General features: G+C 43.8%; 1 protein-coding gene across 1 annotated transcript in view; it reads left to right on the top strand.

Moving 5' to 3' along the window:
• The window catches only part of LOC148036912 (Acyl-CoA N-acyltransferases (NAT) superfamily protein), a 130,348-nt gene extending 114,592 nt beyond the window's left edge, over positions 1-15,756 (top strand). The window contains exon 7 of the mRNA XM_087675835.1: positions 15,324-15,756. Coding sequence (XP_087531961.1) covers positions 15,324-15,392 — 69 coding nt within the window. The 3' untranslated portion in view covers positions 15,393-15,756. The remainder of the gene's footprint in view (positions 1-15,323) is intronic.
• Positions 15,757-18,278: the final 2,522 nt, after the last annotated feature.

Here is an 18,278-nt window from a genome sequence, read left to right on the forward strand (position 1 = left end):
GGGTTGTACTTTGTACTTTTAGATTACACTCATTCAGTCTATTCTCTTGGGTGTCGTGCTTCAACTCTGTCTCTCTCACTCTCACAGTCTACTGAATCTAGCTGTATCTCGATCCTCTGCTCTCACAATGAGAAGAATCCTTCCTAGGATTGGAGGTTGAAGGGTTAAGGTCATTCAGTGCATGCTCACGGTGTTTCAATTTCACATGAGCCAAGCGTACAAGTTCAGGTTGTACTCCATGTTAGCATAGTGGTCCATGTCAACAGGTTAGATGCCTACATGGGTGATGTAAGTGAGGACATCCATTAGGAAGTCACCGGAGTCTCTTCAGTTGGCAATGTGTAAATCCTCCGTCAAAATGCGATCTAAATAGGGGTGGGTCATGATGTGCTCTTCTAGGGGTCAGTTGCGAATGGTGGTCAACAACCTATAGGAGGTTGGAGCTACATAAGTTGGGTCGTACTCCGAGGTTTTAATTGTACGTCTCTGCTCAGCATTGGTCAAGGTTCGGCAGCCCTCTAGCTCCCATTGAAGTTGGAGAGCATGCCATTTTCGTAAGAAAGAGGAGTCGTTGTCAGCAAGTTGTTTTAACTCTTCAATTTTCTGGTCTATGGTAAGGACCGTGCTCTTGTCATATGATGTGATGAGTCATCATTTGTGTGCTTGCTCGCGGGAAATCTCGGTGGAAATTAGCTCTTCAATTGTCTGGGGAGCCTTAACGAATACGAATTTTGATTCTTCCCAAGAGCAAGGTAGTGTACGTACCTCCGTTGCTAAAGGCTCTTCTCAAAAGCCTAGGTCTAATCAGTCATAGCTTTTAGCAAGTGTAGTAAATGTAGCATCCAAATGTCAAAGGCAAGTAACCAAGTCATCCCCCATATTTTCAGCTAAGTTTGAGGCCAAGGTAAGAATTGATCATCATTCATAAGAGGGTTTTAGGCCCACGGTGCATGATGTTATGAGGACACAGTGTGAAAAAGTATGGAATGCATTATCATCCGACTTCTTATTAATCAAGAGAGTCAATGTGATCTGAGTCATTAGTATTAGTGTGAGTTGCATGGATTATCCAAAAATACTAGATTTTTGGATAATTTTAGCCTATATTTGATATTATTTATTGTAAAAATCCGAAAAAGTTAGAAAAGCTTCTAAATTAGAATAGCATGCAAAAGCAAGTGGCTTTTTCAGCCAGTTAGGAGATTTTTCATAAAAAAGACAGATTGACGAAATCGCACGCGTCATGATCGTTGTAAACAGGCTGAAAATTGCAGATTGAACTGAAAGAAGAAGAAGGAGTGATCTGGGAGATCCGTGAGTAGGTGTCCTGGGGTTTTACCCCCCTTTCGGAGCCAACAGAGCCATTAAATTTGGGTTTCGAGTAGCAGAGAAGGAGCTGTAATTTTTATGCACGTTTTGTTCTACGAAGAAGCTCGAGGAGATCTAATGCTTGGAGATTGTTTTTGAATAGTACAAGGATTCCAGGTTCTTTCAATACATATTGATTCAATTCATTGTGCTTTGTCTTTGTCGTGTTTACCACTCGTGTATTCTCTTTCTTCTCTTCCATCTCCTATCTCTACTTCCTTCTACCTCTAATCCCCGGCGGATTTGACCTTTCGATAAAAATCCCTCCGACAATGGGAGGTTGAGGTTTGATTGGGCTAGACAGGTCTGCAGCTGAGGTTTATGGTTTTGCCTGCTCTTGAGGAAGCAGTTCAGTCACTTGCGCACTAGGTGTGGCTTGTGATGTAGATAGTGTGTTGCTTGTGAGACCTTAGGGGCACTAGCAGTGCTAGGTTGAGGCAGTTTGGAGGCATTAAGCTGCAATTTCAGTTGATAGACTTATTGAGGCTGTGGAGGCTTAGTGAGTTTGGGTTCTATGGGCTCTGTAGCTTGAGTCGTTTGGGATTTCGGTTTCTAATCTGTCATGTGGGCTTGTGTGGACAAGCTCGAGGGTTGTGCTTCAGTAGTGCACTTGGCAGTCTCGGCTTTAGGTACCCATATCCAGGTATTGCCCTCATAATAGCCTTGTGCTTGCAATAAGGTCTTGGGGACCTATGGCGGCTTGACCGTTTGTTGATACCTATAGTTTCTTCTTTGCCTCTCCTAGGTTTCGAGTATGAATTCTTAGCCTTGCGAGGTCGCATTTGGTTGCTTTTAGGTGACGGTCCTTGATGTTTAGGTACCCATTTGAATTTGGGTTTTCATGGGCTTTGGCTTTCATCTTAGCTGTTTGCTAGCGTTAAGGCTTGGCGGGTTGTGACAAGTCATGACCCCCCTCCTTAGACTTGGTTGTAGATTTCTCTATCGGTGGCTTTGCAGGCTTTGATGGAGCCACGTTGCCCTTGTTGAAAGCTATCACTATACGTACATTGCCGATGGCAAGATGAATGCGCTGTGACTTATAGTCGACATTGCAATGGGCCTGTTTTTAAAAGGTGTGTCCTAACAATGATTCCTTACTGGCATCATTTGTGTTCGACAATAAATACAAGATCATGGGTATGCTCTCAGACTGCGACTTTGCACTTTTCCAAAAGTGTATATGATTGGCCCCCAAAAGGGCTGAGTTTAGCGCTCATGGGCTGTAGTTGTGGTCAGTCGATTGAGTCTAATGATCGTGAGTTAAGATATTAAAATCAGCTCCCTCATCGATCAATGCATCAAAAGTGTGTATTCGTTGGGCAGTGATTGTTATACGGAGGTAAGCAAGTTTCACTGCTTTTTCATCCTTGTCTTCAATTTTCATAATTGTGGCAACTCGGACTTTCACAGGGGACTCTAGCATGGGAGGCTCGTGTAGTGGATGTGTGGGGAGGGTAGTACTTCTTTATGTGGCTATCATTGAAGAAACCTATGCCCTCTCCATCTAGGGTCTTGAGCTCCACATTGTCGGTTCCGACTGATGTTGCGAACTCAGAAAGGCCCTAATCCCCTAAACTTCATCTTTTGCTCGTGGCCTTTCACCGAGTATAACAGCACAAGGTCGCCCTGATTGAAGTCTCGCTGCTTGACATGCTTGTCAAACCAGCTTTTACGTTGTGCCTTTTCTCAAATCAATGCATAGGTAGCTAGAAGTTGAGTCTCTAATAGGCGTTCTAGCTCAACTAGGCATTCTGTCCATGCCTCCTTCCTATCCCATCTCTCTTGAATGGCTACTCTCAGGCTAGGGACAAAAAATTCCACTGGTAAAATAGCTTTAGTTCCATAGGTCAACCTAAAGGGAGTTTGTCCTACAGCGGTTTTGTAGGCTGTTCGATAGGCCCATAAGGCTACCATCAGTTTGTTGTCTAGTCGCTGCGCGAAGTAGAGACTACTGTGGTCAGGACATTCACTAAGATCTTATTTGTAGATTCTGCGTGGCCGTTCGCTTGAGGATAGTAAGGCGAGGATTTCCGATGGATGATTAGAAAGGTAGATAGAAGATGAGCAATCACTTCATTGATGAAATGCATACCTTGATCACTAACTAGTTCAATGGAGCAGTCGAATCACGAGATCACCTGCTCCCAAAGGAACTTAGCTGTGGTTCTAGTGTCATTCTTTCTAGTGGCTCGTGCTTCTGCCCACTTTGTGAGATTATTTGTGGCAATTATGATATACTTGGCCTACGAGTATTGTGTTGCGGGACTAATCGGCCCGATGAAGTCAATTTTTCATTTTTCGAAAGGTTGTCTTGCAATGATTGGGGTTAGCTTCATGGGCCCGATGAAGTCAATTTTCCATTTTTCGAAAGGTTGTCCTTGCGAATAGGTACCTTGGTCTGTTGGCACTCATCACAGTGCTTTACAAATCATGCTACGTCTCGAAAAAGTGTAGGCCACCATGGTTGAGATTGCAGTACCTTGCGGACTGTCGGTTCTCTGTTGAAGTGTTGCTCCAGCAATTCTGCTATGTGTGTCTACAAGTATGTCCTGCATTTCATGCTTGCATACACACCTACTATCAATTGATAGGGTTGAATCTTAAGGATGAGTCGCCTAAGTCGGACCTTCTCAATGGGTCTTTCGAGTAGTCCGTGCAGAGACTCTGCAGATCCATGCCTGGGGAAAGCCCAACGTCACCATGATACCCTCTAAGAAGTCCCAGTCAGCCTTGTAATAGGCTTTCTCAAAATCCAAGATTAGTACGGGCAATCCCTGACTACTATACTGGGCCCACTCTGTTGCCTCAAAGAAGGTGAAGACATTGTCTAGGATGCTCCTATCCTGGACAAAGCCTGTCTGTGTGTCATGGATGATGTCTGGAAGCACAAGACGGAGTCGCCTACCAATCATCTTGGCCAGTGCCTTATAGGCCACTGACAACAGGGTGATCGTCACTAGGATAGCTCTAGCTAGTCTCCTCCTTTAGGGAGAAGATTGATAAGACCTGTCGATAGACTCCCTAGTATTCGTCCGGAGCTGAAGATCTCCTGGAAGGCCAACAATAGGGGGTCCTTCACCACCTCCCAATAGGTATTGAAGAAGGTACGGAATGAAAACTCCGAGCGCCTGTCTTCTAGGCTAGCAAGACCCGCTCGTGTGCGCACCTCCTGTGCATGGAGGATGGGATCCCTTGGTGCCTCCTATAAGAGTCTCTATGTGGCTGCTAGGTCCTGCCGGAGTGCTCTCCCCTCCTCCCAGCTCTACTGCCTGGACTGTAGGGCTGCCTCCTGGCAGATGCTGCTCGACTAGGCTAGGGCCTCTGCAACCTCCTTTGCAATCCGGTCCCTCCTATCCCACTCCCTAGTACAAATCTGCTCAATCTGACTCTTCACCTCCTACCTCTTGTAGATTGAGTCAAGGATCCGACAGGATTGTGTGTCTAGGGCAGAGGCTAGGGGATCAAGTGCCAGGAGAACCAGGCAGTGATCAGACAAAGTGGTGCCTACCAACTGCCCTACCTCGCCTCCGCAAGAGCATCCCCACTCCCCCACATAAAACCTGTCCAGCTGCTCCAGCAAAACTCCGCCTAGCCGCCTAGCCGCCTATATCTCCAACCAAGAGAAGTCTAGCGATCTCTCCCTCCTGTGGAAAGCAAGGTCTCTCCAAGCATCGCGTGCTCCTACTGCCAGTAATAAGACCTCCCATGCCTCCTACTCCTCCCTAGCTATCCCTTGGTAGTTTCTGCCTCTGCTTTGCTAGTCCTCTAAGGCCTCCAGGTTGTTGAAGTCTCCTCCAATAATCCAGGAGTCCACCTCTGGGAGTCCTGCGATCTCCACCCAAAACCTGCTATTTGCGCCACGGACGATGAGAAGGAAGGGGTGGGGGGGGGTTCGGTTTTCTGACGATGATGGAGGCAGCGGCGCCACAAATGATGGGGTTAGACTGGAGCCGTGCAGGTGGGGCCCTTAGAGCTGTAGGGTGAGGGAGACGGGGGCCAGTACGAGGGTTTTGGGGGGGGGGGGGGGGGGGGGGGGGGGGGGGTTTGGGGGTTGCAAAGGGTGGTGGGCTTGGAGCGACAGATAGAAGCTGCAGGGTAAAGGAGATTACGAAGGGGTTGCTGGCAGGGGGAGCCACAGGGCGTTGGGGGGGGGGGGGGGGGGTTTACAATGCAAAGGGGTTGTGTAATATTTCCCTCCCCTGCTGTATGACCCACACACCCCCCCCCCCCCCCGGCGGCCCTTTTAATTAACGAATTTAAAAAAAGAAAGAATAAACGCCCGGAGGGGACTGCCGTGTGATGACGAGTGGGAGTGGGGGCGTGAGGAAGACGAGTTCATCTTCCTAGTTGGTCGCAATCGTCACGAAGAGCACTACAGGAGATGACATGATGACGAGATGGGATGGCGGAGGAGCTACGTGGTGGCCAACGGCTGCTGTGGGAGGATGTGACGACGTGGAGCAGGGAGGCATCGACTGTATGGCGGTCATACACCTAGCCGCCCTGATGGGGATAAGGAGGGGGGCTCCATACCATACTCTCCTCCCCCCCCCTCCCCCCACAAAAAAAAACCACTATAAAAGCCCCTTAGGCATAAGGAGGGGGATTACTACCAGTACCCTCCCCTGCTGTCGGTCTGGAGAGAGAGAGAGAGAGAGGAGAGAGAAAAAGGGAAATTTCCCTTGGAGGCTTTCAAGCTTTCCCTTTATTTTTCCCCCCTCTTTAAGAGGGTTCTCACAGTCGATTTCCTTCCACAAGGAGTCAACTCTCTTGTAACCCAGGTGCGTAGCCGCGAGGAAAAAGCCAAACTATACGATGCCTCCCAAGCGAAGTAAGGTCCAATAATCGAGTGTGAATCCCGCTTCAACCGATGGAGTTGTAGGTCAAGGAACCGCGACACTTGGTAACCAGGTGTGTCCCATAAATCCTACTTTGATGGGAACTCTTAAAAATGCAAATCTACTTCATTGGGAAGAGAGAAGTATTTTGGTAAAAATCTATGATAACTAACCACCAATTAGGTTACTGTGTTTTATTGCACTCTGGCATGTTTTAGAACGAACAACTTGCACAAAAGATTACGCATGGATACACACTGAAATCAAGGGCTTTATTGATTGTGTTCGTAGTGCATTAGATTTATGCACTAGCATTGGCATGCTTGAGAGGTAAAAGAAATTGAAAAATGGGTTATCAGAACGATAAAGTATAGTCATCATTAGGCGGAAATCATACTTTTTGTCAGGGTTAGTATCCATGCTTCCTTTTGACTTTGATCTTGATCCTTTTAACATCGAAATCTGCGAAATTGGAAAGGTAGGTGTAAGGGCTTGAATCAAGTTCATGATGATCATGGGTTACCACAAAAACGGTTAAGTTGTTGCAATACTAAGCCGAGTATTAGGCTTCTGTAAACCTTTAAAGAGAAGTAGCTCGCATTTGCATTAGGCCTGATAACTTCGTGTCCCCCGCACAAAAGAAAAATACAAGCCTCTATTTATTTTTTGCATAAGTGCATTGAAATGAATTCCCAAGAGTAGAAGCTCCGCATTGCATCATCGTCTTAGGAAAGACTTACATCTAGATTGCGTGGCATCATGGTCAGTTTTAGTTGCACTGCTAGGGATTCTCTTAAGGATAGATATAAGACGCGCTTATGAAGTGCTAAACTTAATTGCTCAAGGTAGTTCAATAAGATGAATCCTATATGATACGTAAGGCTAGGGCTTAACTTGACTTATTTAGGGTTTAAAAGTAAATGAGTCAAACTATTGTTACATTCATAGGTTGACCTTGAGACAAGTGAACCACTGATTGATCTCTATCCTACATTTGGCCGCGATAAGGCTAAAACAACCTCGGAGATATCGCATTTAGCCATGATACAACTCGATGTTAATACAAGAAAACTCGAGTGTCGTTTTTCCAAGACAAGAACCTTGAACTAAGGGCCAGCAAGGTAGGACAGCTACCATCAGAGAACTATCGGATATAGATCCAATTGCATAATTGCTCGCTCCTATCACATAGGAGTAGGGTCAGAAAGAAGGTATTCTCTATCCCTCAGAGGATATTGGAAATTGACGCTAAGGCAAGAAGGACAAATGCTAAGCGTCAAACATAGGGACTCCACCTTAGCATTTGTTCCGAGCACTCGCCTTCATCATTATTTGTGCTTGTAAATTTAGAAACACTGCTTGTAAAAGGATTGTATAACTCCAAACTCATAAAAGAAATGGGAATAATAAATTAGGTTGAACTCTTGGAGGGCGCACCAAACCACCCCCAGCTAGCCGCCAACCCTAGCCAAGGGGGTTCTAATAGCCATGACAAGAACGTGGATTGAACCCGCTACTAGAGATCTCTCCGCGGGTTGGTTTGAATGTAGGAGGACGCTTGGATGCCAAGGGGGGCTCTAGCTTAAATTCCTTGCCTCTGGGTCCTCCTCAAACGATCTATGTGACTCGAGATAGATTCTCGAGGCTCCTGTTACTAGTGCAAGGGCGGAATCTTGGAGGAAATAAGGTGCATCCTCACGGATTGCAAAAATTGTCTCTTTTGAACAAGACTTGTATCTCAATTAAAACGCTAATATTAAGTTTACTTCCAAGGAACCTGTTTGAAATTGTTTGCGTGTTAGTGCTGTAAGATTACGTGAACGAACCCTGTTCCCTAAAAGGCTAATTAAGGAAGTTGATTTTAAATGTCGCACATAAATGTGATAGAGGCTAATTAGATAACTAAAGTACGTCTATGGAGGGAACAGGGTGGGTGGAACCCCGACGGGTCCACCCTACGGCACGGTAGTCCCAAAGAACTGGGAGGCTTCTCACAAGGTTTTACCATCGTTCAACCTTTAGGTAGCGCGGGGTTAGAACCCGATTCATGCCGTTTTAGGGGACCGAAATGGGATTATGCCCTACGGCCAAAGAGTTGGAGCGACGCATTCCTCTCATTTCTCATTCTCCTTAACCAAGTGGGATATGGATCTGCTTCAGATTGGGTAACTCTGCGTGAAGTAGAATGTCTAGGACCCAACGCTAGAATCCTGTCAGGAGACCTTGACCACTAGGGACTCAAGTTTCAGGTTGATCCTAGTGGGTTCGGCCGCGAACGTTCGTTGCGAGGCGAACTCAGGAAACCCTAGGCGACAAACCCCGTGACAATCCATGGGAGTGCTGGGTGATGACACTTAGATTCGTTTCTCAATGGACTGCCAAAACATGCTTGGACAGCCAATAGGCGGGCACATCACAGGTTGTTGGTGGAGGGGGGGGGGGGGGGTTTGTATAGGCATGGGGCAGCGCGATGGCGAGAAAGTCTGGCGGGGGGAGAGGCGCAGTGTGCCGCGTAGAGGGACAGGCAAGCAAAATGGGGGGGTCATGGGGGGATGCAGTGGTAGGTCAGTGGTGACCGATGGGAGAAACCAAGGGGGGTAGCCGGGGGTGCAGTGGCAGCGGTGATGGGCAGGAGCCATAAAAATTGCCTCTTTCCCTCTCTGACATTGAGAGTCGTGAGGGATGATTGCATCACCTGGACTAAAAAGCAAGAGGGGCTGCCAAGCCCTTCCCACAATTTGAAGAAGATGATCCTTTCCACATCTTGGTTGGAGGATCCGAGTTGGAGTTGGAGGAGGTGGATGACTCATCGGAGGATTCCATATCCTAATGCTTCTTTTTCTCCTTCTTCCTCGAAACCACTAATTGTTTGCAATCCTTGCGCAAATGTCCCTTCTTACCACAATGATAGCATTGGATGGTATCCTTTGAGATGGAAAGCATTTCCATATGTTTTCCCCAATCTAGAGGATGTGGAATGAGAAATCTTGCTAGGATGCTCATTCAAGCACAAAACATAATGTCAAGTTGATTTTGTTGATTAACACATCCACCTAAATCTCCCTAAGGCTAGAATAATCTCTACCTTTAGCAAGAGGGAGTGAGCTGAGCTGATAAACAACAAGGTTCATCCAAACCGACCCACCCAGCAATACCCACAAAACAAAAAGAAAGTTTGTTGAAGGAACTTTTGTTGGTCTAGGATGAACAGCTCTTGCTAGTAGTCAATAGTTCGAAAATTGCACGAGATTATAGGAACCCACATGGAATGGTCCTAGAAACTTATCCTAAGCCATGGAAAAACCACCAATAGATTAGACCTAAATATCACATCAGTCCCACTTAGGTACCTAAGGCTCTACGGACTACACAAGGCTACTACGAGAAAAATTACTTCATATGGATCCAGAAAGGTGTCTCTTGCTCAAGTGCTGAAAACTCAAAAGCGACTCATTGTGGATAAAAGCACATATCAGGTGGATGCAGAAAAGTATTGGAAAACTCAAAACGCAGCAGCTGGCACGTGGAGTTGATGACATGGCAATTAGAGCAGCTTGATCTGCAGCCACCAGAAGCAGACCAGCAGCGGGGTGAAGCGGAGAAAGTGCTCCAGATGACAGACAGCAGCAGGGCAGCCTGTAGGGATAGAAACAAAACACTTCAAGTCATGATGCAAAATCCTTGAACTTACTACCTTTTGGTGATTGATTCACTCCTTTGTACTTCATCACATTGGCACTACGGGGGGTGTTAGAATTGGTCAATTATGGGCAGTGCCCAATGTTTTAGTGTGTGGTGTGGGCACAACTAAGTTAATAAGCTGTATCACTACTTCTAGAGTTAATTTAACTCCAATAGAGTTAGGGACAGGTATAACTTACTTTAGACCTATTGTACTTGTATCTTTTGAGTGTGGGACTGCTGCCCCCTCCTCTCTCTTTTTTTTTTTGTAAACCTCCTCTCTCTCTCTCTCTCTCTCTCCAAGGCATGGCAGCAGCTAAAGATGATGGGCAGATTGGAGAGATCGGGGATGCAAAAGAATGTGGGGTGTGCAAAGTGGTTGGCTATACCCCTATTTATAGACATTAGCCAACCAACTATTTACGGTGGGGCCTATCTATCTCAGGTGGCACCTGCACATTTTGCATGCATGAAATGTGGATGCCCATACACATTAGGTGCATTTAATATTTGAGTTTTGGGGATGTTTAGTGAATTGAAAAAAGGGAGCCATTGAGCTAATGTCACTTCCTATGTAAAGACAGCTAAGGGAGGATGCCATGTGTGCCTTGAAGTGCACTTATTGAAGAAATGTGCAGGTCTTCTTCAATAATTTGAGGAGATTTTTCTTTGGGATTAGCACTCGCACAAACTCCTATAGTCAAGATGAGACTATTATTAAATAGGTTGATTTACACTCCCCTACACCTCTCATGGGATATGGAGGAAGAGCTAGACTCACTGACAACAATTCTTGGTGCTCAAGTTTTGCAGCCTTGTTGGGCTAGACTGGGATTGCCAAATCCAAATGCTCACATGCCCTAGGCTAGAGCACTCACCTTGACTAGAGGTTCATTGTCTATCTAATGTGGTGGGCATAGTTGTCAGGTACGATACGGTACGGTACGATAAAATACAGTACTAAATGGTACCTTATGATTTTATAAGATACGGTACGATATTATTTAAAAACGATAAATCATTAAATGATAGATCATAGAATACATGTTTAAAGTGGAAATAGCCATTTCATTACAGAATAAGATGAATATATGAGGGTGACCATCGCGGTCACATGGGCTGCGCAAAACATGCGATACAACTACAGTCTAGTATATCTGATACAAAAACAAGAGAGACCTATGAATCTATGATGAGGCATCACTATCATCATCATCATCAAAACCATCTGAGTGCTTATCAAGAGAGTCTGAAGATGACTCGTCGGCATCCGATTATGAGACACACTCATACTCATCCTCATTGATGAGGTTACCACCATCATCAAATGATGGCTTCCTAGGTGGCGATTGTGTAGGCAACGGGGGGGATGTCATCATGAGACACATGATGTGAGCTACTAGAGCCCCACCTTACATAAGTCACTTTAACTACCCCTCGATGATGAAGGGCGTCGAATGACCATGCCCCTGCTACCACATACTCAAACTCCTCACCCACGAGCACGCTGATTACGAGTTTCACGAGTATCTGCTGCTATAAGCTCTCTATAGAGCTCTACAAAAATCATCTCCTCCTCATCCACCTCCTTATGTATACTTGAAAGAGTGTCGCCTGTCAACTTGAATGTATCAACATTCACCTACACATGCATCTACACAATGCAGTGATACACTTAAGATTGATCATTGTAAATGCTAAGGTCTAAATTGTTAAGTATAAACTTTAAAGTTCAAAGTTTAAAAGTTAAAACAACAAATTTTAAATGTTATGGTTAAGTGTTTAAACTTTACTTGCTTTGGACTACCCATGCTCATCATAGCTCTGATCATGCGTAAGTTAGTATGGCAAAAGACTAGCCACTCTAACTGTCGTGTGCTAAGCTGATTGTGAATCTTTGTGTAAATGAGAGAATAGGCACTCCAGTTTCTCTCACACGCACCTGAAGAGTAATCTTGGGCAAGGACCCTCATAGCTAAGGGCTAAAGGGTCTCCAGTGCGTATTCAAAGTTTTGCCACCAAAATAAAGCCTTCACAAGTAACTCTCTCCTCCAACAAGTGGAAAAAGCAAAAGCCACATGTCCTCTCTGATCTGCATAGCATCTTAGCTCCTCCAGCACTGCATTGTGGTCATCCATAGGGACCACATGAGTCAAATAAGAAAGCTGGTCCAAATGGAACTCTCTATCATCCATGACCGCCGGTGACTTATAGGCTGCCCGGATGTACCAATGCGGCAAAACCATAGATGGGCTTATACATCCACGCCCATCTCCTCTGCTATCTCTAAAAGATGTGCACGATGTGTCTTTGTGATCACTGTACAAGCACGTGTCTCCACTAATGCTGCTCTAAATAAGTGAACGAGAAGGCCCATGGTGGATCCCTCGCAATCACTCGTACGTAACACCCTATAAAAGGGAGTCACGACAATGACAACGACACAGACTTTTTGCCAAAACTGCTCATTAAGGCACAAGCACTGCATGGCTTTGGTCTCCTCGATCTCATGCTCATCCCACTCATTCCATAGAGTGGACACGGACCACACCTCATAAAGGCGCTCTAGCAATCACCACATGTAAGCAAAGCGAGTTGAAGAAGGCTTCTTCAACTCCAGTGTGCTATGTTCACGATACATCGCGAGCACCTTTACCTTTACCGTGAAGAATATGACAATAGATGTAGCTTTGCGAACCACCCTCTTCACCCACTTGAGCTTTCCAATGTCCCCCATGAGTAAGTCCAAACAATGGCTTGCATATGGAGTCCACACAATCGTAGGAAACTCGGCCTCAAGCAAACAGCCCATGCGCCGACAACTCAATGCATTGTTGGTAACAACTTGCACCACATTTGAGGGGCCCACCTACAACCACAATTTACAAATTACAAGTATACTTATTACTAACAATACTTGAAAATTGGAGGTTAGAGAGAGAAAGAGCCTAGAGAGAGTTGAAACTTGAGCCTTTCAAGTTTCAAGTTTCAAGTTTCAACTTTCAAGATTCAAGGATGAAGAGAGATGGGGCTCGGGGGTTGGGGGCCTTGCAGCCGAGGGGAAAAGAGAGAATCAAGATAGATCATAGATACTAGAGAGAAATTAATTATTAGAATAGGGAGATAGATAGTTATATATAAATCAAATTTCAATTATGAATCATGATATTATCATAATGGAAGAAATTGAAACAAATTTAAAAGGCAAATTGCAATGTATACCTCAATGATAGCTTGTCGAATGTGGCAGTAGATGAATGCGCCCATCGTTTTCCTCCCCCTCTTGCTGGTATCTACGGCCCGCAAAAAGTAAGTGCCAAGTGGACATAAGACGAGTATGTTGATGATGCCCAGTTTCTTATGATTACTCCATCCGTTAGTGAAAATGGAGTAACCATATTTTATCCATGCGGCTCGAACAGGATCAAGGGCTCTATCAATCTTCTGCCTCTCATCATCAATCTTTTTCGTCCTCATGTCATTGTATGTAACATTGGTTCATCCTTCACATGGTCCCACATTGGCAATGTCTTTTACCATCTTCTTCCATTGCTCTTGCTTTAGGACATTGAATGCAAGATTGCACTCAATCACCGTGCGTGCAATTTCAATGTCTGCAAGTCATTGCCTTTCTCTAAGAAAGGCAACCAATCCACGCACATGACCGGGAGCTTGAGAGAGAGAGGATTGTCTCTCTGGCACCGCATGAGCCTTCACTCTTTGTCTTTTACCGGAGCGAGATGCGGATGTGGAGCCCCTACCACCAATGGTAGAAGCCTCTCCCACATACACCCACATTTTATGCTTCCTCGTTAGTAGGCATAGGAGTTGGTGCGCGATAAGCCACTTCCTCCTCCTCTTGTGGATCCCCCTCTCATCTTGGCAAGAATCTCCTCCACGATGTTTTGAGGGATCTTCTTGAATGGAGCAACTTGCTCCCGTGTCTTGGAAAGATGTTGGAGAAGCCGAGTTGCACTAGCACTTCCCACAATACTTGCATATCCAATGGTGGGAGTTGGACTTCTTTGTGTCCCTCTCCACATGGATCACATGCAAATTGAAGGCCTTTTGCTTCTCATGAGTCATGGTGCCGATGACGGATAAAGAGGCCATAGCGAGAGAGAGAGAGAGAGAGAGAGAGAGAGAGAGAGATGCTTGAGTCTCGACTCTTGAAACTTGAGTCTTGAAAGTTGAAAGGGAGGGAGACTCATGTTCCCGAGGGTTGGGGTAAAGTTGAAAGAGCAAGAGTGAGAGAGAGGGGATGGGAGATGAGAATGGCAAATGCTTTGATAGGGTGTGGGATAGAGAGGATGGGAGATGAGATTTGAGAATGGCAAATGCTTCGATAGGGTGCGGAAAAGAGGAGATGGGAAGTGAGATTCGAGAATGACAAATCACAAGTCCATTCAAGAATCAAGATCCAAGAGAGGAAGATGAGAATGGTAAGTGCTTGCTGAATTGGTATGGAAGCATGGAAGAGAGGAGCACCTTTTGTAGATGAGAGAAGGGTCGAAGTTCAAACAGTCAAAGAGAGAGGGGTCAACAGTCAAAGAGAGGGCTGCCAGCTGGAAGGAATCCAAAGAGGGCTGGCGGGGCAGGGGGGAATGCATGGCTGGAAAAGGGGGTGGGATGAGGTAAGGCTTCCTAAACCCCCAAAAAGTGCAAGAAACGCGGGAAACGCGGGACGTGGGGCCGCAGGAAATGTGGGACACGGGATTGAGGATGCGCAGGCCAGCCAGCCCAAATAGGCCCGTTTTAACATACAAATTTGTACCGTACGGTACCATATGGACGGTGTTGTACGTCGTACAGAGGCAACTATGGTGGTGGGTGCCTTCATTGAATGGATTGTTTCGCCTATTTATGCATTAAAAAGTATCCTGTTTAACTTCGTTCACAGGGCCTCAATCTCCGAAAAGGTTGAATCTGACATTGTTTGAGTTGGTTCTATGTCAGAATGATAGACAACTGAAGCAAATGAAGTGTGTGAACGAGCTGAAAACTATTGCAATAGATGGACACTCGTTGCTAGGGAGGAAGATATATGGAGGTGCAATGATGCTGATAAATTGAGCTGACACATGACAAGCAGTATATAATTAGGTGCAACACTGAATTGTTGGGTGCCAAGTTGGTAGTACCAAATATCTCTAGAGAGTTGCATTGTCTTTGTTTCTGAAATAAGACTTCTTGAATACTTGCCATGACTGAAGCAAAATCAGCAAATACCTTAGATTTGTACAAGTTTGTTCTGGGTCAACTTGTGTGTCAAATGTGAACATTAAACTTACCTTTATGAACACGGTAGAATTGCTAGTAAGATTATTACTGTGTTCTTTTGCTGCTCTCAGATAGAAGTTTAACTTTTATGGCTCTAAAGAACATCTTTCAAGAGTCTGAATGCTGGTTTTTAATGATTTTGGTGTATGTTTCCAGGTTTGGGCTGATAGCACTTACGAGATTCTATGCAAGCCCTTCGATACACATGCTTCAGACATACTGTAAAGCAATCCAAAATTTTAATTATATATTTTGCTCAATAATCCTGCATTAAACATATTGTAAGGCAAGTGCTTTGATACCCATGCCTAAGGCATATTGTAAAGTAGTCTAAGGCTTGATTTGCAAGTCATCTTGAATCTTGTATCTGCTAGGATTGGGTATACCTTTCTTGTGTATCTTTGATATCACCGCATCAAATGTGGAACTAATTGTCATTCCAAACAATATGTGAACTACTTACTTCGTTGAGGCTAAAGGATTCATGTGGTATCTTGATTATTGCCTTGAACCATTAGGCTAATCTTTGATGATACTGTACTTTTTTGATGACATACAATGGCTTGCAACAATCCTTGTGAGTTAAAATTCACCAGCTTTTAAAGTAGTTGAAGTGGTCTTTATGAAGAAGGTTCAAAACATCAAGGAACTGAGAAGGTGTTGTTTAGGTGCATGCCCAATTTCTAAGTGATTTTTCCTGCAGCTGAAGAGAGTTTGGTTTCTCCATGCTGTCAGCTAATCAGCTTAAGCAACAGCTTTTTAAAAGAAATCTTGGATTTTGTTGTCATCTACAATGGTACATTTAGTAATCAATTCGTAACCTTGTCCTCAAGAATAATATAAAAGACAAGTTCTCCTAGATATAAAAGACACAGACCAGCCTCTTACTATGGTTTCCCATGTTAGAGAAGAAACTAGTTGTTGCTTCTAAGCATTAGACAAATGGTTTATCTGTCGGAGTGCAACTAGACTTCCAGATGTCTTGTATTGGCAATGTGAAGCAACTTGTGAGGAACTTTATCTAGTAAAGAGGAGCCCAGCAAGTGAAAATTTCTCTTGGAACGCCATCTTAAAATGGAGGTTGTTTGGGGGTGAGCAGAGCTCTGTTGAGAAAGCTCATTGCCAGAGGGATTCTTCCAGTAACAGAATTGTTTTATACCCGCGTTTGGTTCAAACCTTGATCATTCAGTGTTCATCCAGATGTCCAAGGATATAATAGTAGAGGTGGACTAATCTCTTTGGAGGTCTAGAGACTCTTGTTGATCATCTTAGTATATGCTCAACTTGAGCATTTTGTTATCACAACTATTTATCATGCTAAAGGGTTAGGCTACACACTTCGTTGTGGTATTCCCACCTAAATTAATGTGGTTGTCCTGGCCTTGCATCATGTGGAAGAGGTTATAATGGTTGTCGTCCATCCTCCTAAAGTACCACCTTGTGTATGTCAGCAATCTTGATAGGTTGTCTATGGACATTTTCATTGAATATATCACATTGTGACTATGCACTCTCTCTCTCTCTAGCCTCCAGATCCCATAAATGGTATCCCATCTCTCATTAATATCCATACCCAATAAAAATGCATTTCTATGAATTTGCTCCTCTTATTCTTGGAAATATGCATTTAGGCCTCACATCTAAACAAACACAAGTGCTCATAATAGGGTTTGTTTCTATACCATAGCTCTTCAAAAGGGCTTCTATCCAATGGCTTATTAGGTGATCTATTGATCTAATTAATATTTTTTAAAATTTAAATGGCTTTAGTCTAAAATTCATATGAAAGACTTGCATTAGATAGCATGCTCTAAAGCTTATCCTATATGGTCATGTTCATCTTTTTGGCAACCCCATTTTGAGATAGGTTTTCAGGAGTAGTCAACTCCCTTTTGATACTTTGCATTTCACAAAAATTTTGAGAGGCATGAAAAGTGTGCTTCCTACCATTTACTATATACAAGCATCAAAAGGGAGTAGTCAACTCCGTTTTGATGCTTTGCATTTCACAAAATTTTTGAAAGGCATGAAAAGTGTGCTTCCTACCATTTACTATATACAAGCATTTGAGTTTCTTACGTGGTTGATTCTATATATGTATCCATAACTTTTGAAATGTATCAAAGATATCACTCGTTTTGTAAATAACATAAGCCCATGCTTTCCATGTACATCGTCAATAAATGTGACAAAGTACAATGCTCCTTCCAATGATATGGTAGGCTTAGGTCCACACAAATCATTGTGAACTAACACCAATGTTTTACACCTCTTTTTGCAAAGATTATTATTACTTGGTGACTTAGTTTGCTTGCCATACATGCAATTCTCACACATTAAAATTTGAGAAGTTAAAATAGGAAACATACTACAAATGACAAAGAATTTTCGTTCATATCATTGACATGTGATCCAAATAGTGATGCCCAACCACAACAAAGTAATAGACTTGGGCCCTCTTGCAACAATAAGATACCCTTTCTAAATCTTCCATGAATGACTACTAGCAAAACACAATATTCATAACCATCCAATTGTGTAGTGCTAATCAAATTCTCATTGAAACTTAGTACATGTATATTTTTCAGCACACATGAAGAACCATTTGCAAGAGGTAGATATACAACTTGCGCTTCCACAATGTTACTTGTATTTTATGATGCAAGCCAATCCCTATATGTGGAGTAACATGAAAAGTTACTATTGAGTCAAGGATCCGATCATATAGCATACCATCATTATTAGCAATTAGAAATACATCACAAAGTATGGAGACATGTAAGACTTTACCATCATCACTAGTGTAAATAATGTTTACCTTTTCATCTTTTTTTTTTTTCCTTTGCCTTTGTTGTTCCATTTCTTGATGTAAACCTTCCTTCCATGATGTAGCCTTCTACATCCTTCCTTACATGAGATTTGCTCCTAGAGTTTTCTATTTTATGAGATTTCCCTCTTGCATTAGACCTCCATCTCATAGTAAGTGCAATGAAACTTTTTGTACCTATATTATTTTTCATGTTGAGCTCTTCAATAAGCAAACATCTCTCAACTACACTAGATATTGAATTACTTATGGTGATCCTAAAAGTATTTAACATTCAAGGTAAG

The sequence above is a fragment of the Lygodium microphyllum genome, chromosome 4 (assembly GCF_053477565.2).
Source record: "Lygodium microphyllum isolate KBCC chromosome 4, Lygodium_microphyllum_v1.1.10, whole genome shotgun sequence".
NCBI lineage: Eukaryota > Viridiplantae > Streptophyta > Polypodiopsida > Schizaeales > Lygodiaceae > Lygodium > Lygodium microphyllum.